Here is a 17103-nt window from a genome sequence, read left to right as displayed (position 1 = left end):
GAAACTGATCTGTAAAAAATGTTACTGAGGGGGAGGGAGATTGCATATACTTTTGTAAACCAAGAATATCTTTAATAAAAATACATTATAAAAAACACAATAACTTATAATAAGTCTAAAACTGAACACTATATACAGAACACCACACCAGCTGGAAAAGAGATAGAAAGAGAGAAAATGAAACCCAGGCTCCTTCTGGCCTCACTATTATAGTCAGCATGACCTTGACAGAAGAGATAACAGGACCACTTTAAGCCAGCTGTACTCAGCTTCTCTGAAGGAATAACCCAAACATCATGAAGTTTCTGCTTGTTCCTTTCACACAGAGAAGCTTCCAGAACCTTCTTGAACTAAGTAGAATAGGAAATATCTCTACACATCAGATCAATACTTTCTGCACTAAGAAATGCAAACTGGCCTGTATAAAACTAATCAGAGAGAGGGATGGTTTTCATAAAACAGGTTAAAAGTTGCTCCAACTTTCTAAACAACTGAGTAGGATTATCTAGACAAAAATGTTTTTTTAAAGCATACAGCCTGCCTGATATCAAAAGGTAGAGAGTTCCCAAGTGTAGTTCTGCCACACTAAAATGTGAAATTCACATTATGTAGCCCCTGTAACTGTGCCAGATCAAAGCAGTTGATATGGGGTCAGGTGATCTCGTCGGTAAAGTGGTCCAGATCCCAGATTGTTAACTGATCCCAAATTATTAGTGATGGAATCGTGTCCTCCACTGCTCCTCTGAGCAGCAGGCTAGTGTGGCAGAGCACACATACAGCTCTGTTTTTTCAGCAGAGGAGAATGGCTAGGGGGTTCATCCAGCACCTGAGGCCATTGCCTCACTTTGCCAAATGGTAGGACCACCCCTGGACCAGGGAATGTGTCACCTCTGTCCAGTGCGACTGAACATGCACACAGACAGATGAGACTCCGCATGGCTGCCACGATTGCGGCCATTGCTGCAAATTGTGTACACAAAGTGCCTCTTTGCATGGTGCTTTCTCCAGGAGAAATATGGCCCCCCCAAAAAAATTGATGGCCAAAAAAAAAATATGTCAATTTCATTGGGGTGGTATCACCCTACTGCTAATCTGTCTTTCTCTTTCAATTCCCAGAGACGGAAATCCCGGTATGCAGAGCTAGATTTTGAGGTGAGTATTTCCCTATTTACATAATGGACAGGTCAGGGTATGAATGAATCTTATCATCCCCATTGAATTTAGTTTCATATACAGTGGTACCTCTGGTTGCGAACAGGATCCGTCCTGGAGCCCCGTTCGCAACCTGAACGGAATGCAACCCACGTCTGTGCATCTGCGGGTTGTAATTCACGGCTTCTACTCATGCACGTGACATCATTTTGCGCATCTGTGCATGCACGGAGAGGCAAAACCCGTTCGCAACCCGAGGTATGACTGTATACCAAATTGATTGTCCTAACACCAAAAATGTCTGGAGTCATTGCCTGAGTCCCGAGAACCCATGAATCAGTTTGTGTCATATTCGGGGCTATTTTCTTCAGCCAGAACTCCCTGGAACTCAGTTCCAGCACCTCTCAGGTGGGCGCCATTGCCATTATAAAAGAATGAGGGAGGCATTCATAGTGAGTTCTGGCACCTCTTTTTTCTAGGAAAAAAAGCACTGCGTATTCCCCATAACAAGGGGTAATTTTCTCCACTGGAATGTACAGCGATGCAAATGTATGCCTAATTTCATCCATGGGCAGTGCACAGAGAATTTCTGGTAGCCAGGCATCGGAGCAAATGTCCAGCAACTGTAGCCCAGAGTGTTGCAAAGGGCACCTCTCTGAGTAGGAATAGCATAAACTGAAAGAATGAAGTGGTTCTCTTTGGACGAAAAATCCTATATACGAACAGCAACCTCATTCTCCTTATGTAACCCAAACTGGACCATCCACTCTCATGAGGATGGTATTAAGAGGCTTGGGGAACCCCAAGGTTTGCAAAAGTACAAAAAGGGGTGATCCCACCAAATGGAAACCCCCTGCAAATGGACACCCTGCATTCTGAGAGCAATGATCATTCTCAGTGCTCATTGGGCCATTTGGGGGGTTTTCAGTCCTGCATTTTTACTTGGCTAGGGCTAGAGATGGGGGAGAAATTCAATCTGGTTCACGTTTAAAGGCAAACCTACCTAATTGGCAGTTTCCAAAACAATTTACACGTCTCTGAATTTTGCAGTGGAGTTCCAGTGTGTTCAGAAATGCACTCCACTTCCCAGTGGGGAGGAGTTGTGGCGGAGTTGCAGTGGACCTGCATCACCCGGAGGTTACCAACCCCATTTAAACTTAAGCTCAAGCCAGAGAACTTCTCTTGGCTCGCTTCCTCAATCTCCCGCCCACATTCCCCATTTTCAGGTTTTGACATTGGCCTTCTTAGGGACCTTGGTTGGTCACCGTTGAGGGGCCTGGTAGGAATTTTTCCACTTGGCAAATTGGCATGGGCCATTTGGTTTTCGGCTACCTCGTAGCAATCATCACAACTTTGTAAGGTTTGGCGGTTAGACGTTGGTTGATCTTATGATGGGGGAGGGGAGGTGTGGGGAGGTATTCTCTTAAAGAAATCCAGGGGTGTGGATCTTGTCCAAAGCCTGAGGTGGAGCTAGGGCCATGCCACAACCCCGTCAGGAACCCAGGGGGAGCTTGAATTGGTTTGCATTGATGGGGCTCCCCCTACCAGTGGTTGACCCTTACAGGACTCCCTGCATGACAGGCAGCAGTCAGATATATTTGGGTCAATTCCAATGCCTAAGCCAATACGGCTCACATTCTGTAACCAATAAAGTCGTGGCCTAAATTTGCCCAATAACCATTAACCTAATATCTGTATCCTTGTGTCTTATTCATCAACAAGGGGGTGCCTTCGGGGTCTCGACATGCAAATGCTCACACTAGGATCTAGTATGCATCAAAGTCCATGCATTTGAGAAAATAGCATACACAAATTACACTGTTCCAGGTGCCACATAATACTCATTCCACACTTGTAAGAAATCAATCTTTTGCTATGGTAGAACACACACTTTGGAACTCTCTGCCTATTGATACACCAGGCAAACGCCTTTTCTGTTCTCTTTGTGGTGCTTGCTTAAAATGTTTTTTGTTTGGCGACCCTATCCACAAATGTAGCAGGCCGGCATGTGTATTAACCCTTTTGCTTTCTGTTGAGTTTAGTTATCTTTTTTTATTTCTTTAAAAGCTCATTTAATTATGTTACAAATGTTTTAGATACCTCTTTTTAGCCTTTTTATTGATCATCTTAACATGTTTTTAAGAACTGTAAACCGCTTAGAAGTTTTATAATAACCAAGCAGTTTATAAGTGTAAGTCAGTAAATTTATATTAGGGAAAAATGCACCCAAAAATAACTATATTAAGAAAGACTTGCACTAAAACACTGAATAATTTTTGTCATATATATATATAATGTGATATAATGAAGTGATATGGAAATGTGGAGAAATGAGGACTAGAACAATGAGAAACTGGGGCAGATTCACCCATTCCTAATTAGGTTTAATTGATCTCACAATTCCTGCCTGAGGCTTTGATGGACCTGGGATATCCTGACCTGTTTCTCGTCCGTTGCAGAAAATCATGCACACGAGAAAACGTCACCAAGACATGTTCCAGGACTTGAACCGAAAGCTGCAGCATGCAGAAAAAGAGAAGGAGTCTCCAACAGCAGACAGCAAGGTGAGTTCTGGCCCAGTTTCCTGAAAACTCCATCCTTGGGGACCTAATTTATTTGGGGGTCTGCAAACAAAGGATCTGGGAAATTCCAAAAACCATAATTTTGCACCTGTGGGCAAAACCCCTCTGCCTTTAATCTGCCCCACCCATGTGAGGATATTTGCAGTTTGAAAATCTGTTTTCAATAAGTTTTCTTCTTCATTTGACTGGAGAAAAGCTTAAATGACTTCAGTTTTTCTCTGACTCCCTGCTCCTGTGTCTTCTAGATAAGGGCTGCCATACGTCCTGGTTTTCCTGGACATGTCTGGGAATCGCTGGCCAAAATGGTGTCCAGGCGGATTTTTGCCAAATGATGGATGATCCCCAGCCCATAAATTTTCCCCATAAACTGTTCAGCTGGAAGTTCTTTCTTGAGAAACTTCAGCCTGCCTATTTTCAAAAGCTGCATTCTACTGTCCCAATGCTATTGACCTTGGATGATGGCATCATTCCTAAATCTCAGGCTCCGCCCACCTGTTAAACCTCAAGGGGGGGCAGAAATAATTATCTGGCCCCCAAGCAAAGTGCCTGGCCTTCAGCGCTTCCTGTGCTTTAGTAGCCCACACAGATGCAGGACTAAGCTCAAGAGTAACATTATCTCATACTTTGTGCTACACCTGTGCAAAATAATAATAATTTTCCCTGACTGAGCGAAGCAGCAGGGGAGATTTGAGAGGTTCTGCATGAAGAATCACTTCTTGCAGATACATCCTGGTTTTTTACCATGATCATCTTCATTTATTCTGGATTAATTAAGGCAGGATGAATCAGAAGTCAATACCAGCTTCTAGTTCAACAAAAACATTTATTTTTCACCAGGGCTTTGGCTCTGAATTATCTACAGCATTTTTGTTTTCATGGACGGGATGTTTTAATGTAGGTTTTTTTAAAAAACAAACCCAAAACAAACCCAATTGTCTTAGGTTGTTTTTAAAGCTGGTTTTAATGCATGTATGTGTTTGCTCGCTTAAAATATTGTAAGTCTCTTTGAGTTGCCATGGCAAAAAAGTGAGTAATAAATTTAATAAATAAAATAACTAGAGTATAATCTCAAGAATGATTCTCCCCATGCTGCCTTTAGAAATTAAGAAGAACCGTAGTGCAGTGACAGAACACCTCTTCTGTAGGCAGAATGACCCCCATTCAATCTCTGGCATACAAGCACAGATTCATAGAATTGTAGAATTGGAAAGGACCCTAAGGGTGATCTAATTCAACCCTTGCAATGCATGAAGATCCAGGTATACCTGGAGGTGTAGCATCTCCAGGTATAGCATCTCCAGGTGTAGCTGGGAGAGACCATTGTCTGAAATCCTGGAGAGCTTCTGCCAGTCAGAGTACACAATATGAGCTTGATGGACCCAAAGGTCTGACTCAGTAGAAGGCAGTTTTCTGTGTTCCTACAGAGGCCCGTAATGCAACACTGCTTGCCAGGATTTTATGGTTCCTTTTGCAGCTTCCTCTCCAGTTCTGCATGTTTCCTTTTCCCCACCAAGCACTATGTTTTTAAAGGGGAAATGCTCTGGAATGGTTATTTCACTGTTCTCCTGGGCACAGGAGGTGCACCCTTGTTCCTTGGTGTGCGCCAATTCAATTACGTTGATCAAAGAGGAGGGAAACACCCTGTTCTCTCTTGTGCACTCAGGCTATAAAACGATGGAGTGTTTCTTCGGGCGGAAGTGATAAAACTAACGCTAGCGTAAGTCTTACTTGCCTGTGTTTCCTTAATGAACCTCATAGAGACATCCTCCCCTCCAATCCTTGCCACGGCGCATGTCTTCAAATGCATTCTCCTACCCTTAAGTAAGCATCCGGTCCTCTCAGTCACGGGCCAAGCACCCCTCGAATGCTCCCTTGATCCTTCCGCTCCCGACATCGCACAGAAAAGAGGATTCATGCAACTCTCCCGATCCATTTCCCCCCGACATTGTTAGAGCCTTGACTGCATCCCTCCCAAACCATACCTACTTGGCAACCACCTTTTCTTGCCTTGCCAATGTCCAGAGATGTCCACTTCGCCCATCTCAGAAGCATGTTTTATGGTTACGAAGCTTTTCCATCACCTTGGTTCCATGGCTACCCAACGACTGTCCTGACAGCAGGTTCAGGACAGACATCGCCATTGAGAAGAAGAAAACCTCCCTTCTTCACACAACACATGGAGTCGTAGAATAATAATAATAATTTATTATTTATACCCCGCCCATCTGGCTGGGCTTCCCCAGCCACTCTGGGTGGCTTCCAACAAAATATTAAAATACTGTAATACCTCAAACATTAAAAGCTTCCCTAAACAGGGCTGCCTTCAGATGTCTTCTAAAAGTCTGGTAGTTGGTGTTCTCTTTGACATCTGGTGGGAGGGCGTACCACAGGGAGGGTGGCACTACCGAGAAGGCCCTCTGCTGGGTTCCCTGTTACTGGCAAAGCTGGAAGGGACCCCAAGACTCTCCTAGTCCAATCCCCGGCCATGCAGTAATCGTGGCCCCTGTCTAGAATTCAGAAACATAAGACAAGAGTTAGTGAGAGGTCTTAAAGTGTGATGTCTTCCAAAGAGGACTAGATTGTTGTTGTTGTTGTTGTTGTTGTTAAATTTTATTTATACCCCACCCTCCCCAGCCGCTCAGGGCGGCTAACACTGGTATAAAAACAATTGATTGAAATACAACTTAAAAACAAGATTAAAATACAACATTAAAATGCAGCCTCATTTCAGTAGGAACTCAAATCAAAAACTTTGGGGGGGATGAAAACGTCAAGTCTTCACCAAGGCCAGCTATCCAGACTGGTCCTACGTGGGCCAGAAAAAAGCCAGGGAAGTCCCCAAATAGGAGTTCCATCACAGAAGGAGAAAGGAAAAAGGAAGAGGGGAAGGGGATCAATTTGATTCCAAGCCAAAGGCCAGGCGGAACAACTCTGTCTTACAGGCCCTGCGGAAAGAAATCAGATCCTGCAGGGCCCTGGTCTCATGAGACAGAGCGTTCCACCAGGCCGGGGCCAGTGTTGAAAAGGCCCTGGCTCTGGTTGAGGCTAATCTGACTTCCTTAGGGCCCGGGACTTCTAGGGTGTTGCTATTTATGGACCTTAAGGTCCTCCGTGGGGCATAGCGGGAAAGGAGGTCCCGTAGGTACAAGGATCGTAGGCCGTGAAGATAGATAAATATTTGGAGAAGGATGGGGGCAGTCTGTCAGCGACTATTAGCCACGAACATTTATTTCATTAGAGGTTTCCTAGTGCTGTTTTTCACCCTAGCTTTTCAGCTCAAAAGGCCCCCAGAGCAGCTGCTTTGCAACAAGAAAAAAAATGTAACACAGTCCCTTGACGCAAAAGAAAAGAAGGAGGAGGAGGGTGGAGGAAGGGCAGCGTTCCTGCTCAGAGGCAGTATTGCCACTGAATGCCAGCTGCTGGTGAGCAGTAACCAAACAATTAAACCCCTTTGTTGCTAACAATTATCAGTAATATCCAAGGTAACACGATGACCAAGTACAACAATGCGATGTCAATATAAACCCTTTATATAATCTATGCAGAACATTAAACAGTATGAAATATATGAAATATGCACTCTCTGCGAACCCAAATAAATCTCTGAAAGACACAAAATATGCACTCTTGATGGATTCCCTTGAAAACACAGAACCATACGACTTCTGTTTATTTGGTTCTATGTTTTCAAGAGAATGCATCAAGAGTGCATATTTTGTGACTTTCAAAGATAAGCTGCTGGTGAGCAGCAGAAGGATGGATCTCTTGATGTGCCCTTATTGTGGGTTTTCATGGACCACTTGAGGCAGAGTGCTGGGCTTGAGAGACTAGGCTTTGCAGAAGGAAGATTTCACTGAGCATTCCTTTGAGGCGCAAAATATCTCTCACACGCTTCCTTAAGCACTTTGCTGAAGTTCTTTAGATCAGCCCTTCCCCTCCTGTGAACCAAGACTTGGGGAAAATGAGCTGGAAGTTGCTTTGCTACCAATAAGCAGGAGACCCTCATGCAGAACTCACCCAGTCAGTAGAACGTCTTGCTTCTGAAGTCACATCACTGAGTGATGGAAGGGAGGTTCTCCTGCTCAGACTGGGTGAGGCTTGAAGCCATCTGAGCTCAGCCTCTAACTATGCACTGTGGAGAGGAGGAAGGAATCTTTTGTTCACTGTACCACCCGGTATTTGCTTTGAAGGTGATAAAAGGAATATTCTCCCCATCTCAGATAGAGCTGAGTGTCATCAGCATATTGGTGACAGCCCAGCCCAAAGCTCCGGATAATCTGGGCAAGGGGGCGCATAAAGATGTTAAAAAGCATCGGGGAGAGAATTGTGCCCTGCGGCACTCCACATACCAAGGAGTGGCGCGACGACATTTCCCTCCCTAATGCCACCCTCTGTCCCCGACCAGAGATAAAAGAGCACAACCAGTTACGGGCTATGCCCTGTATCCCTACATCTGCAAGGCGGTGGTCCAGAAGATCATGATCGACCATGTCAAAGGCTGCTGACAAATCTAAAAGGATCAGCAGTCCTGACCCGCCTCGATCCAGTTGTCTACGGAGATCATCTGTTAGGGCAACCAGAGCCGTCTCCGTCCCAAAACCAGGACGGAAACCCGACTGAAATGGATCTAATGCCGATGTTTCCTCCAGAAACCTACCAAGCTGTTCAGCAACCGCTCTCTCAATTACCATACCCAGGTATGGAAGATTTGAAACTGGGCGGTAATTGGATAGGTCTAAGGGATCTAATGAAGTTTTTTTTAAGAGTGGACACACCACTGCTTCCTTCAATTCCCCTGGGAATGTCCCCATGTCAAGGGACAAATTGATAATTTCAACCAGGGGGGTCCGCACAACATCTGGACACTCCCTAATCAGCCAAGACGGGCACGGATCAAGGAGGCAGGTGGTGGGCCTACCAACTTGGAGGAATCTATACACATCAGTAGGGAGTATCCGATCGAAATGGTCCAACACTGGACCTGAAGTCAGTCGAGGGGCCTCCAGTTCAGTCACTGTATCTAAATTGGCAGGGAGGTCACGGCGGAGCAACAGGACTTTCTCCGCAAAAAAACTCGTGAATGCCTCACAGCTGTGGGTCGAATTTGTGCTTAAATTTGGTTGTCCCCCTAAGGACGTTATTGACCTAATTATTCTAAAAAGTTGTGCCGGGCGAGAGCTAGCGGATGCAATGGAAGGTGCAAAGTAAGATTTCTTAGCAGCTTTCATAGCCATCTCATAGGCTTTCATAAGCGTCCTATAAGATGTTCTTGAGGCTCCGTCACGAGTCCGTCGCCATACTCGTTCTAGCCGTCTGAGATCCCGCTTCATTTTCCGGAGCTCCTCAGTAAACCAAGGGGCCCGGTTTCGACGGGGTCGCAGAGGGCGCTTAGGCGCGATCTCATCAATGGCTGCCAAGAGCCGGTTATTCCAGTCCTCAACAAGGTCATCTAATGAGTCGCCAGGAGGAGCAGGGTTCCGCAAGGCTTGTCGGAATCTATCAGGATCCATCAGTTTTCGCGGACGAGCCCAAATGGGTTCGCCACCCGAGCTGGGGAGGAGCGGGAAGTCTATCTTGGCTTTCAGAGCGTAGTGATCAGACCATGGCACTTCCACAGCAGGGAGCATGATCACATCTATGCCAGCCCCAAAGATCAGATCCAACGTGTGGCCTGCTTGATGAGTGGGGCCCAAAACAACCTGGGAGAGCCCTAGTGTTGGCATGGAAGTCACTAGGTCCAGAGCCTGTGAGGAGGGAGCGGCATCGGCATGGACGTTGAAGTCTCCCAAAACCAGTAGGTTTGGGAACTCCAAGGCCCAGCCCGCCACCACCTCCAGCAGGTCTGACAGGGTGGCTGCAGGTGTGCTGGGTGGTCGGTACACCAGCCAGACAGCCAAGCTCTCCTTGGTGCCCCACACGAGACCAACACATTAAATGCCGGAGATCGCCGGTGATGGCAGAGCTCTGAAAGAGCAATCCTCCCGGAATAACAACGCTACTCCCCCCCCCCGACCCACAGTCCGCGATTGATGGAGGACAGAGAAACCTGGGGGTTTTATCTCATGTAGGGAGACTACTTCGCCTTCCCGTACCCAGGTCTCCGTCACGCAAACCAGGTCAATCCCCTGCGAGACAAAAAAGTCACGCATGGTGGCGGTTTTGTTGCCTATGGACCTGGCATTGCACAGCACCAATGACAGAGGTGTGTAATCCTTGCTCTCCCTACCCTCATCCCTTGGGATGGGGCGTAGATTGGAAGGGGTTCGAGGATCAGTGCATCGCCGATAGAGATATCTAGCCCCACCACCATTCCTCCCTAGCCCTTCAATTGTGGAAATCCCAGATCCCATACTAGCCTCCCCAATAGATGGGTAACATCCCCTCAATAACAAGTCATCCTTGGGCCAGGACTCATGGGTCAAAGTGGTATGGGAAAGAGGTGGAGGTCTGATAGGGTAAGTATCCCTAGAAAATAAAACCCAACCAACCGCACCCCAAGCGGGGGGGACAGTCCCATGGTGTTTCATTAACTGTCAATCCCCCTCTCCCTCCTGGGTTAATTGGAGGATTGTTGGTTCTATCTGTGGCTGTGGAAGTGTTAATGAGGTATGTGTTATAAAATGTGGATCACTGGCCAACAAAGAGCCAGATTCGAATTCGGAAGATCTGTCCATCCTGTCTCGCCAGGAGTACAGTAGAGAAGGCTGATCATTCTGGTAAGCTTTTGGAACATTAGACAAAGGTCCAGATGTAGATTTGGTGCTGGATATCTCCAGATTGTCAGCAACATAGAGTTCTTTATGTGTTGTTGCCATAGAAATGTCGGAGGCGCCAAATTCCTCATCTAATTTGGTGTCATTTGAAAAGGGAACAGGGAGTTGCATTGATGTCTTTCGATGGGATAAAGAGCTGTTGGACGTCTTCAAATATTGTGCTCTAGGCTTTACTGTCCTTATATTTTGGGTAGAAATCTCAGTCTTTATACTCATTAGCCTCTTGTTCAGGTCTTGTAATTCTAGGCTTACGGAGTTCTTTTCTTCCTTCGGGCAATTAGTATTTCTAGTGTTGAGCTTGGTTTCCTTTATCCACATTAGCTTTGACTCTATGCAAGGGACCAATTGACTCCTAGTTTCATCCTTAAATACCCTCACTGGGCGGAGAGAATGGAACCACCATAGGGTATCCTTTATCTCCATGAGTCGAGATGGGAGGGTTGATGACCTAAAGGTCATAAATAGGCGCATGGTGTTTCTCAAGGTAGGCAGGAAGTGGAAATTTTCTAGATCTACATTTCGGTAATGGTAATTCAGGAGCTGAGACAAGGACATAGTCTGCGGTTCATCCACCTATGAGTGTATCGGTGAATCTCAAGCATTATCTGGTTCGTTTGCAAGACTTGACAGGACCGCACTTCATCCATAGTTTGAGTTGGTGAGTTGTTAACAGAGTCATTTCTTATCATCCTTTTAAGCCCTTGGGCATTTAAAGGGGAGGAACTAGTATCCAATTGTTTCTCAATGTTAACTATTCTGGTGAGGATTTCATCCAGTCTTTGGAGAACCAGAACCATAGTTTCTGCAGACAACATGCAAATCTCTTGGTAGGGTTGAAAGCAGGCTCCTCTGATATCTTGTTCTACAGGCATGGGTGGGTCAGCGTTAGGTATGGGAGGAATCCCTCCTGCTCCTGCTCTTGCCCTCTTGGACGGATTAGCTTTTTCTGGGAGGAGGGGGGTCGGGTCATTGACATCCTCCTTAAGGGGGGGTGAGGTTCCCCCAACGTTGTTACTCACTGTTTGTTCTATTTGCTCCGTTTTCTCGGTTTCCTCAACCCGCTCTGTTTCTGAGCCAGGGCAGATGGCGTTGGCTCTCTGCTGATTCTTTGTTTTAGAGGAATTGTGAGTCTAAATAATGGTCTTCTGGCTCTTTGCACCTCGTTTTCTCCTTCCGGCAGGCATTCTCAATAAGGAAGTGACAGTTGGAGGAGTGTCACTCCAATGAGGAGTGACAGTTGGAGAACTAGGCCTTAAACCTTCCGGCCTAAAAGAGCAGGTTTTAGCAGGGAAAACCACACCTCTCCTTGAACACACTCAGAGGTGGATATTTAAAGCACAGCCTGGAAAGAACTAGGAGGCAATTGGTCCCTTGATTTAAGTAAGACCTATTTCAATGTAATATAACTAATACAATCCATAAATACATAAAGACTATCTTTATAATAAAACAGGCTACAGTCAATAGCCCATCCAGTAAGAACAAATATTAAGTGATCGGAGGACAAACGGATAGAAAAAGGAAGCACAAAAAGATTTTTGTGCCATTCATCACTTATTATGAACACGTTCTTAAGATAATCATCTCAGTCTAGTTATAATAGACCCACATTATGTACTGGAAGCACTTATTTTTTACATTTCAACTGCAACTCATTCTGTTGAATGTGTGTTTTCCAAGCCTTTCTTGTAGAAACCATTCCCACTACTCACACTGAACAACAGAAGACGTGATATGTTGCGTAAATTGTGCCCCAAAGCATATATACGTACATATGTAAAAAGGTAAAGGTACCTCTGACTGTTAGGTCCAGTCGCAGATGACTCTGGGGTTGCGCGGTCATCTCGTTCTATAGGCCGAGGGAGCCGGCGTTTGTCCGCAGACAGCTTCCGGGTCATGTGGCCAGCATGACTAAGCTGCTTCTGGCAAACCAGAGCAGCAAACGGAAACGCCGTTTACCTTCCTGCCGGAGTGGTACCTATTTATCTACTTGCACTTTGACGTGCTTTCAAACTGCTAGTTTGGCAGGAGCAGGGACCAAGCAACGGGAGTTCACCCTGTTGTGGGGATTCGAGCCGCTGACCTTCTGATCGGCAAGTCCTAGGCTCTGTGGTTTAACCCACAGTGCCACCCACGTCCCTTATTGAACATAAATCAGGACAAAGAAACATGTCGTTTCTCCTTGCCGTCTTCTCGGAGAGAGCGCCAAAAACAACAGCTATACACAGTGGCGTAGCGTGGGGGTGCAGGGGGGGCCAGCCGCACCGGGCGCAACATCTGGGGGTTAGGGAAATCCACGGGTTAGGGGGCGCAAATCCATGGGTTAGGGGGCGCAAATTACTTGCCTTGCCCCGGGTGCTGATAACCCACGCTACGCCACTGGCTATACAGAGCGGAAGTTCCGCTTATGCCAGCAATCTGTGCTGGAATGTAAACAGATATGTGACACGCAACAATCCCATGTCTGCAACAAAAGGTGGAATGGAATCCAAACAGGTACCACTGTATTACTAGGGGCTCCAGACCCTGCTCATTTTGCTCACCAATCCTGCAGATGCCCCACCCTATGCTAACCCCCTCCTTTGAATTTAACCCCGACCCCATATTCCCACACAGCTCCTCCAGTACTCCATCCCCTCACAGCATGGAGGGATATCCTCTCAAAAGGATGGAAAATTCTTACATCCAAAGAACTAGTGGATAAGTTTTGTAACACAAAATGAGGTTTATTCCCCCACCCCACCCCAGTGAGGTTTCGTGAGTTTCCTTCAATTTCTCCTCAGCCATCACACATGTGTACCTTACTTCCATTCCCCCAGTGCTGTGACTGCCTGAATTGAATCCTGCACTTCTTTTCTCTCCCCAGTAACCCCTAATCTTTCCCATGGCAGATATTTCGCATGAAAAATCCCTTTGTGAATTGTAATAACGCTCTTGGTGAGGTTTCTACAGCCTGCTTTATTGAAGAGAATGATGCACCATTTTAAAAGCAAAATATACCCCTTGGGTTTCGAACATGCTATTTTGGGTATCGTATTGTGCTTACATCTATATAAATCACAGAACACCACTAAGTTTGTCTGGTGCCACCGAGCAAGGAGAAGTTTATCAGGCTTTTAAGAACGCTTCCTGTCAAATTACATGAGCCTTGGCCTTCCACAAGATGGCAGATAATTATAGCCGTGATCCCTTCCAGTTGATCCAGAATGATGAGATTTCCGATGGCATCAGGAACATGAATTGTCTGCCATTTTGTGGGATGGGCAGGGCTTGCGTACATTGCCAGGGGATCCCCATTTCCGACTCCTACTACAAGCCATTGCAGCCACTTCATTAGCATAACAAGGGGAAGGATGGCGAAATTAAGGGCCAAACTAGATGTGATTCCAACTGAGACATGATTGGAGCTCCCACTTTAAAAAAATGCAAATAGCAGATGCATTGGTAGAGCAGGAATAGGGGACATTTTTCAGGCTGAGGTTTACATTCCCTTGTGGGTTGTGGAAATTTTTCTGGGAACTACATACAAGTGATTGGCGGAGACAATGTGTATTGCACAATAGATGTGACTTTTACCTCTATACCTGTCAGGGACTCAGCTTCCTCCCCACCCCCCTTTGGCAGTAGATAAACAGAACAAAATGAAAGGAGACTCTTACCGGTTAGAGATTTTAATGATCACAGTGAGAGAATAAAGAATCCATTCCTAGGTATGAAGGTGCTCCCAGTTAAAGATTCCACCCACTTCCCCCCTTGTCACCCACGTCACTACTGCATCTTGCAGCCTGATCTCGCAACCACCGAGCTTTCAGAGCTGCCACCTTATCTGATCTCCTTGACCTTGGACTGATCAGATGGATACATTCCAGAGAGAGTGAGTCTGTTAACTCTCTCTCTTTCCCAGTTCTTCTTCTCCTAGCTGTTCCCCACCCAGTTCTTCCCAACTTCTGCCTTCTGAACTATGCCCCTCTGCAAACCACTGTTCCAAATCTATACTGTCCCACTGCTCCTGGGAAGATTCAGGATCCTGCTCAGGAGCAGGGGGAGGCTTCCATCATTCCTCCTCAGCACAGCCCTCCTCAGCACGATCCCTGACAATACCTCAGGGTGCATTCTGGGTACCCAGAAGTCTCTGCAAACCTCTCCCACCCACATCTCTTCATCCATCCTGACAAGAAGCATTATTGGACCTCAAGGACACATTTCAGCCAGACCAGAGTACCTGAGGGGAGTCCAGAGCAGGGCTGATGAGGGGGTGTGGTCTAGAGAGAGTTTCACGGACTAAACAGGGAGGCGTGGAGGACCAGATTCAAGCACCAGGCTGAAGGGTCTCCATCCCTCTGGTAGGGCATTCATGGCCAAGGCCCAGTGCCAGGCAAGAAGGATTTATCCTTCTCTTATCATGCAATTATCCCAACCCAAATTGCTCCAAATAGACATGGCTTTTTGGTGAGGGCGGGGATGAATGCATGCACTGATGTTGGCACTACAAATGCATATTCTTTAGTAAAAGAAGGGAAAGGGGAAATTACCTTCTCAAATATATTGACTGTCATCTGAGGCTTTTGCAAATACTTGCATTCGAGTAATTAATTTTAAAGCCATCCACCTCCCAATTAATCCAGTGCCATTTTAATCAATCAAAGGCTTTTTTTAAAAAAAATCAATTCAGCCAAAAGGATCGACAAAACTTTAAAACCTTTTGGCCTTCCTCTCAACTTAATTTCTTGGAAATCTGATCTCTTCTTTTCTTCTGTTTTGTTCCCCCCTTCCCCCCTTTTGTTGCAGCAAGAAAAACAGCAGACACCAAACAAGAGACCCTGGGAAGGGATCCGGAAGGTCCACTCCCCGCCGGCGTGGGTTAAAAAGGACATGGAGATGGTGTCACAGTCTCCCTTGGAACTCAAAACTGTTGAGTGGGAAAAGGCGGGCGCCACAATCCCCCTGGTGGGACAGGACATTATCGACCTCCAGACAGAGGTCTGAGGAGGGAAAAAAGCAAGAAGAAAGACTCTTTGGGTGTCCTTTTCCCCCCACCCTGGAAAACAAAACACAAAATACAAACAGATAAAGATTTTTTAAAATAATAATAATAAAAAGAGAACCAATCAAATGGAATTGAAATGGAGCAAGAGAGCAATGTCTGTTGGTTTCTTTTCGAAACCTTTCAGTTAAAAGGAAACATAATATGGAGTAACCTTTGTATTGTTCTCGGGAGACAGAGTTGGGTGGGGAAAACTATTACTTTGTAGAACATAGTAGCAGTAGGTACGGAACGCAATACGGTCTTTCCCAGGTAAGGAAGATGGCCGGGGGGTGGGTGGGGAAAGAGAGAAGGCCATGGAGAAGGGAAGGGGATGATGAAATAATAAGGGAGGAATAGAGGTTGTTGTTTTCTTTTAAAAAATGACATCGGCCTCAGCAGCAGAAGGATTAACGGACGATCTTTACCAAGAGGATGCTGCTAGCCATGCTGCCACAATGGATGTCTGGAATGGAAACTCAGGAGGCGCTTGACTGAGCATTGGGTACCCACAGTTCCACTGGACACATCCTGTGACCCATTGTCTCTTCTAGAGATGGAGGGAGAGGAATCTGCCCATCTCCCTTCTGTCTCCTCGCAGCCGCCAGAACGTCATCGGGAACAGAGATCCCCCTCAACCAGGAAGAGGCCTCCTCCTCAGAAAGTTGGGATTTCTCCAGCAGTCCTCTGGGAGCTAGCTCAGAGGATGCCTAATTGGGGCAGGGATATTGGATGGAAGAGGGAGTCCTGGTGGTGGCGGCGGACATCTCCTTCCATACTGGACTTTCTGAACTCTCCGTAAAAAATAATAACAATAAAAAGTGTGATGTATGGACAATGAAGAGATCTCCACTTAAGACATTTGAGATCCACTCAACTGGTTTCCAGACAAAAAAAAAGAGAGAGAAGAACCTTGAGTGGGAAGGGGAGGTTTTTTTAAAAACAATACAAAAAAAGCAAACAAACAATGAACAAACAAGAATGTAGGTCATATGTTGACTGCTAGTAGACCCTAGGCAAGCTCATTGTGGGCCTTTGTACAAAGGTTCATGTGTGGCCTCATTTTCCCCCCTTGTTGCTTTTGAAAGACTGGACAACATCTTTCCTCCTGTCTGCTTTCTCAAGTGGACGGTCCCCAGTTAAGAGACATGGAAAAGTTGAGAACATATGGAGAACATTGCCTTAGGGACTTTGAGTCAAACTGGAAAAAAAAAAATTGAGTAAAATCCACTTGGGAAAAAAATCTATTTTTTTTTCTTCTTTTTCTTTTCTTCAATAAAAAGAGAACTTGAAACCCAAGGAGTTCCATTTCTTTGGTGTGCGTCATTCGGCTCATTTTTCCATGCTTCTGACCCATGCAAATGGGGTAGAGGTGTTCTTCCGTCTTTGTCCTGTGAGGGAAAAGTATGGAAGCATCTTAACATGCAGGTCTTCCTCATCTTCAGGATTTGGATTGTCCTATTGTGTCGAGGAAATGGCCTGATGCATTTGGCATTTTCCTCTTGACACCATGTTTTTTTTTTCCCAAAAAAAATCTGACCCCTCAGACTTTGAATTCAGAACCACCACGTTT

General features: G+C 45.9%; 1 protein-coding gene across 3 annotated transcripts in view; it reads left to right on the top strand.

Moving 5' to 3' along the window:
* Window positions 1-16473, top strand: part of ADGRB1 (adhesion G protein-coupled receptor B1) — a 394945-nt gene extending 378472 nt beyond the window's left edge. For 2 of the 3 annotated variants that reach the window (XM_083748972.1, XM_083748973.1), the window contains 3 exons: window positions 1117-1152; window positions 3612-3716; window positions 15296-16473. In XM_083748972.1, the coding sequence (XP_083605098.1) occupies window positions 1117-1152; window positions 3612-3716; window positions 15296-15493 (339 nt within the window). In that variant the 3' untranslated portion in view covers window positions 15494-16473. Of the gene's footprint in view, window positions 1-1116; window positions 1153-3611; window positions 3717-5397; window positions 5452-15295 lie in introns of all 3 variants that reach the window. The other variant, XM_083748971.1, reaches the window with a different exon arrangement.
* Window positions 16474-17103: the final 630 nt, after the last annotated feature.

This window comes from Podarcis gaigeae (assembly GCF_964106915.1).
Source record: "Podarcis gaigeae genome assembly, chromosome: 7".
Classification (NCBI taxonomy): Eukaryota; Metazoa; Chordata; class Lepidosauria; order Squamata; family Lacertidae; genus Podarcis; species Podarcis gaigeae.
The sequence above is the reverse complement of the archived record's forward strand: the minus strand, read 5'-3'. Positions and strand labels throughout refer to the sequence as shown.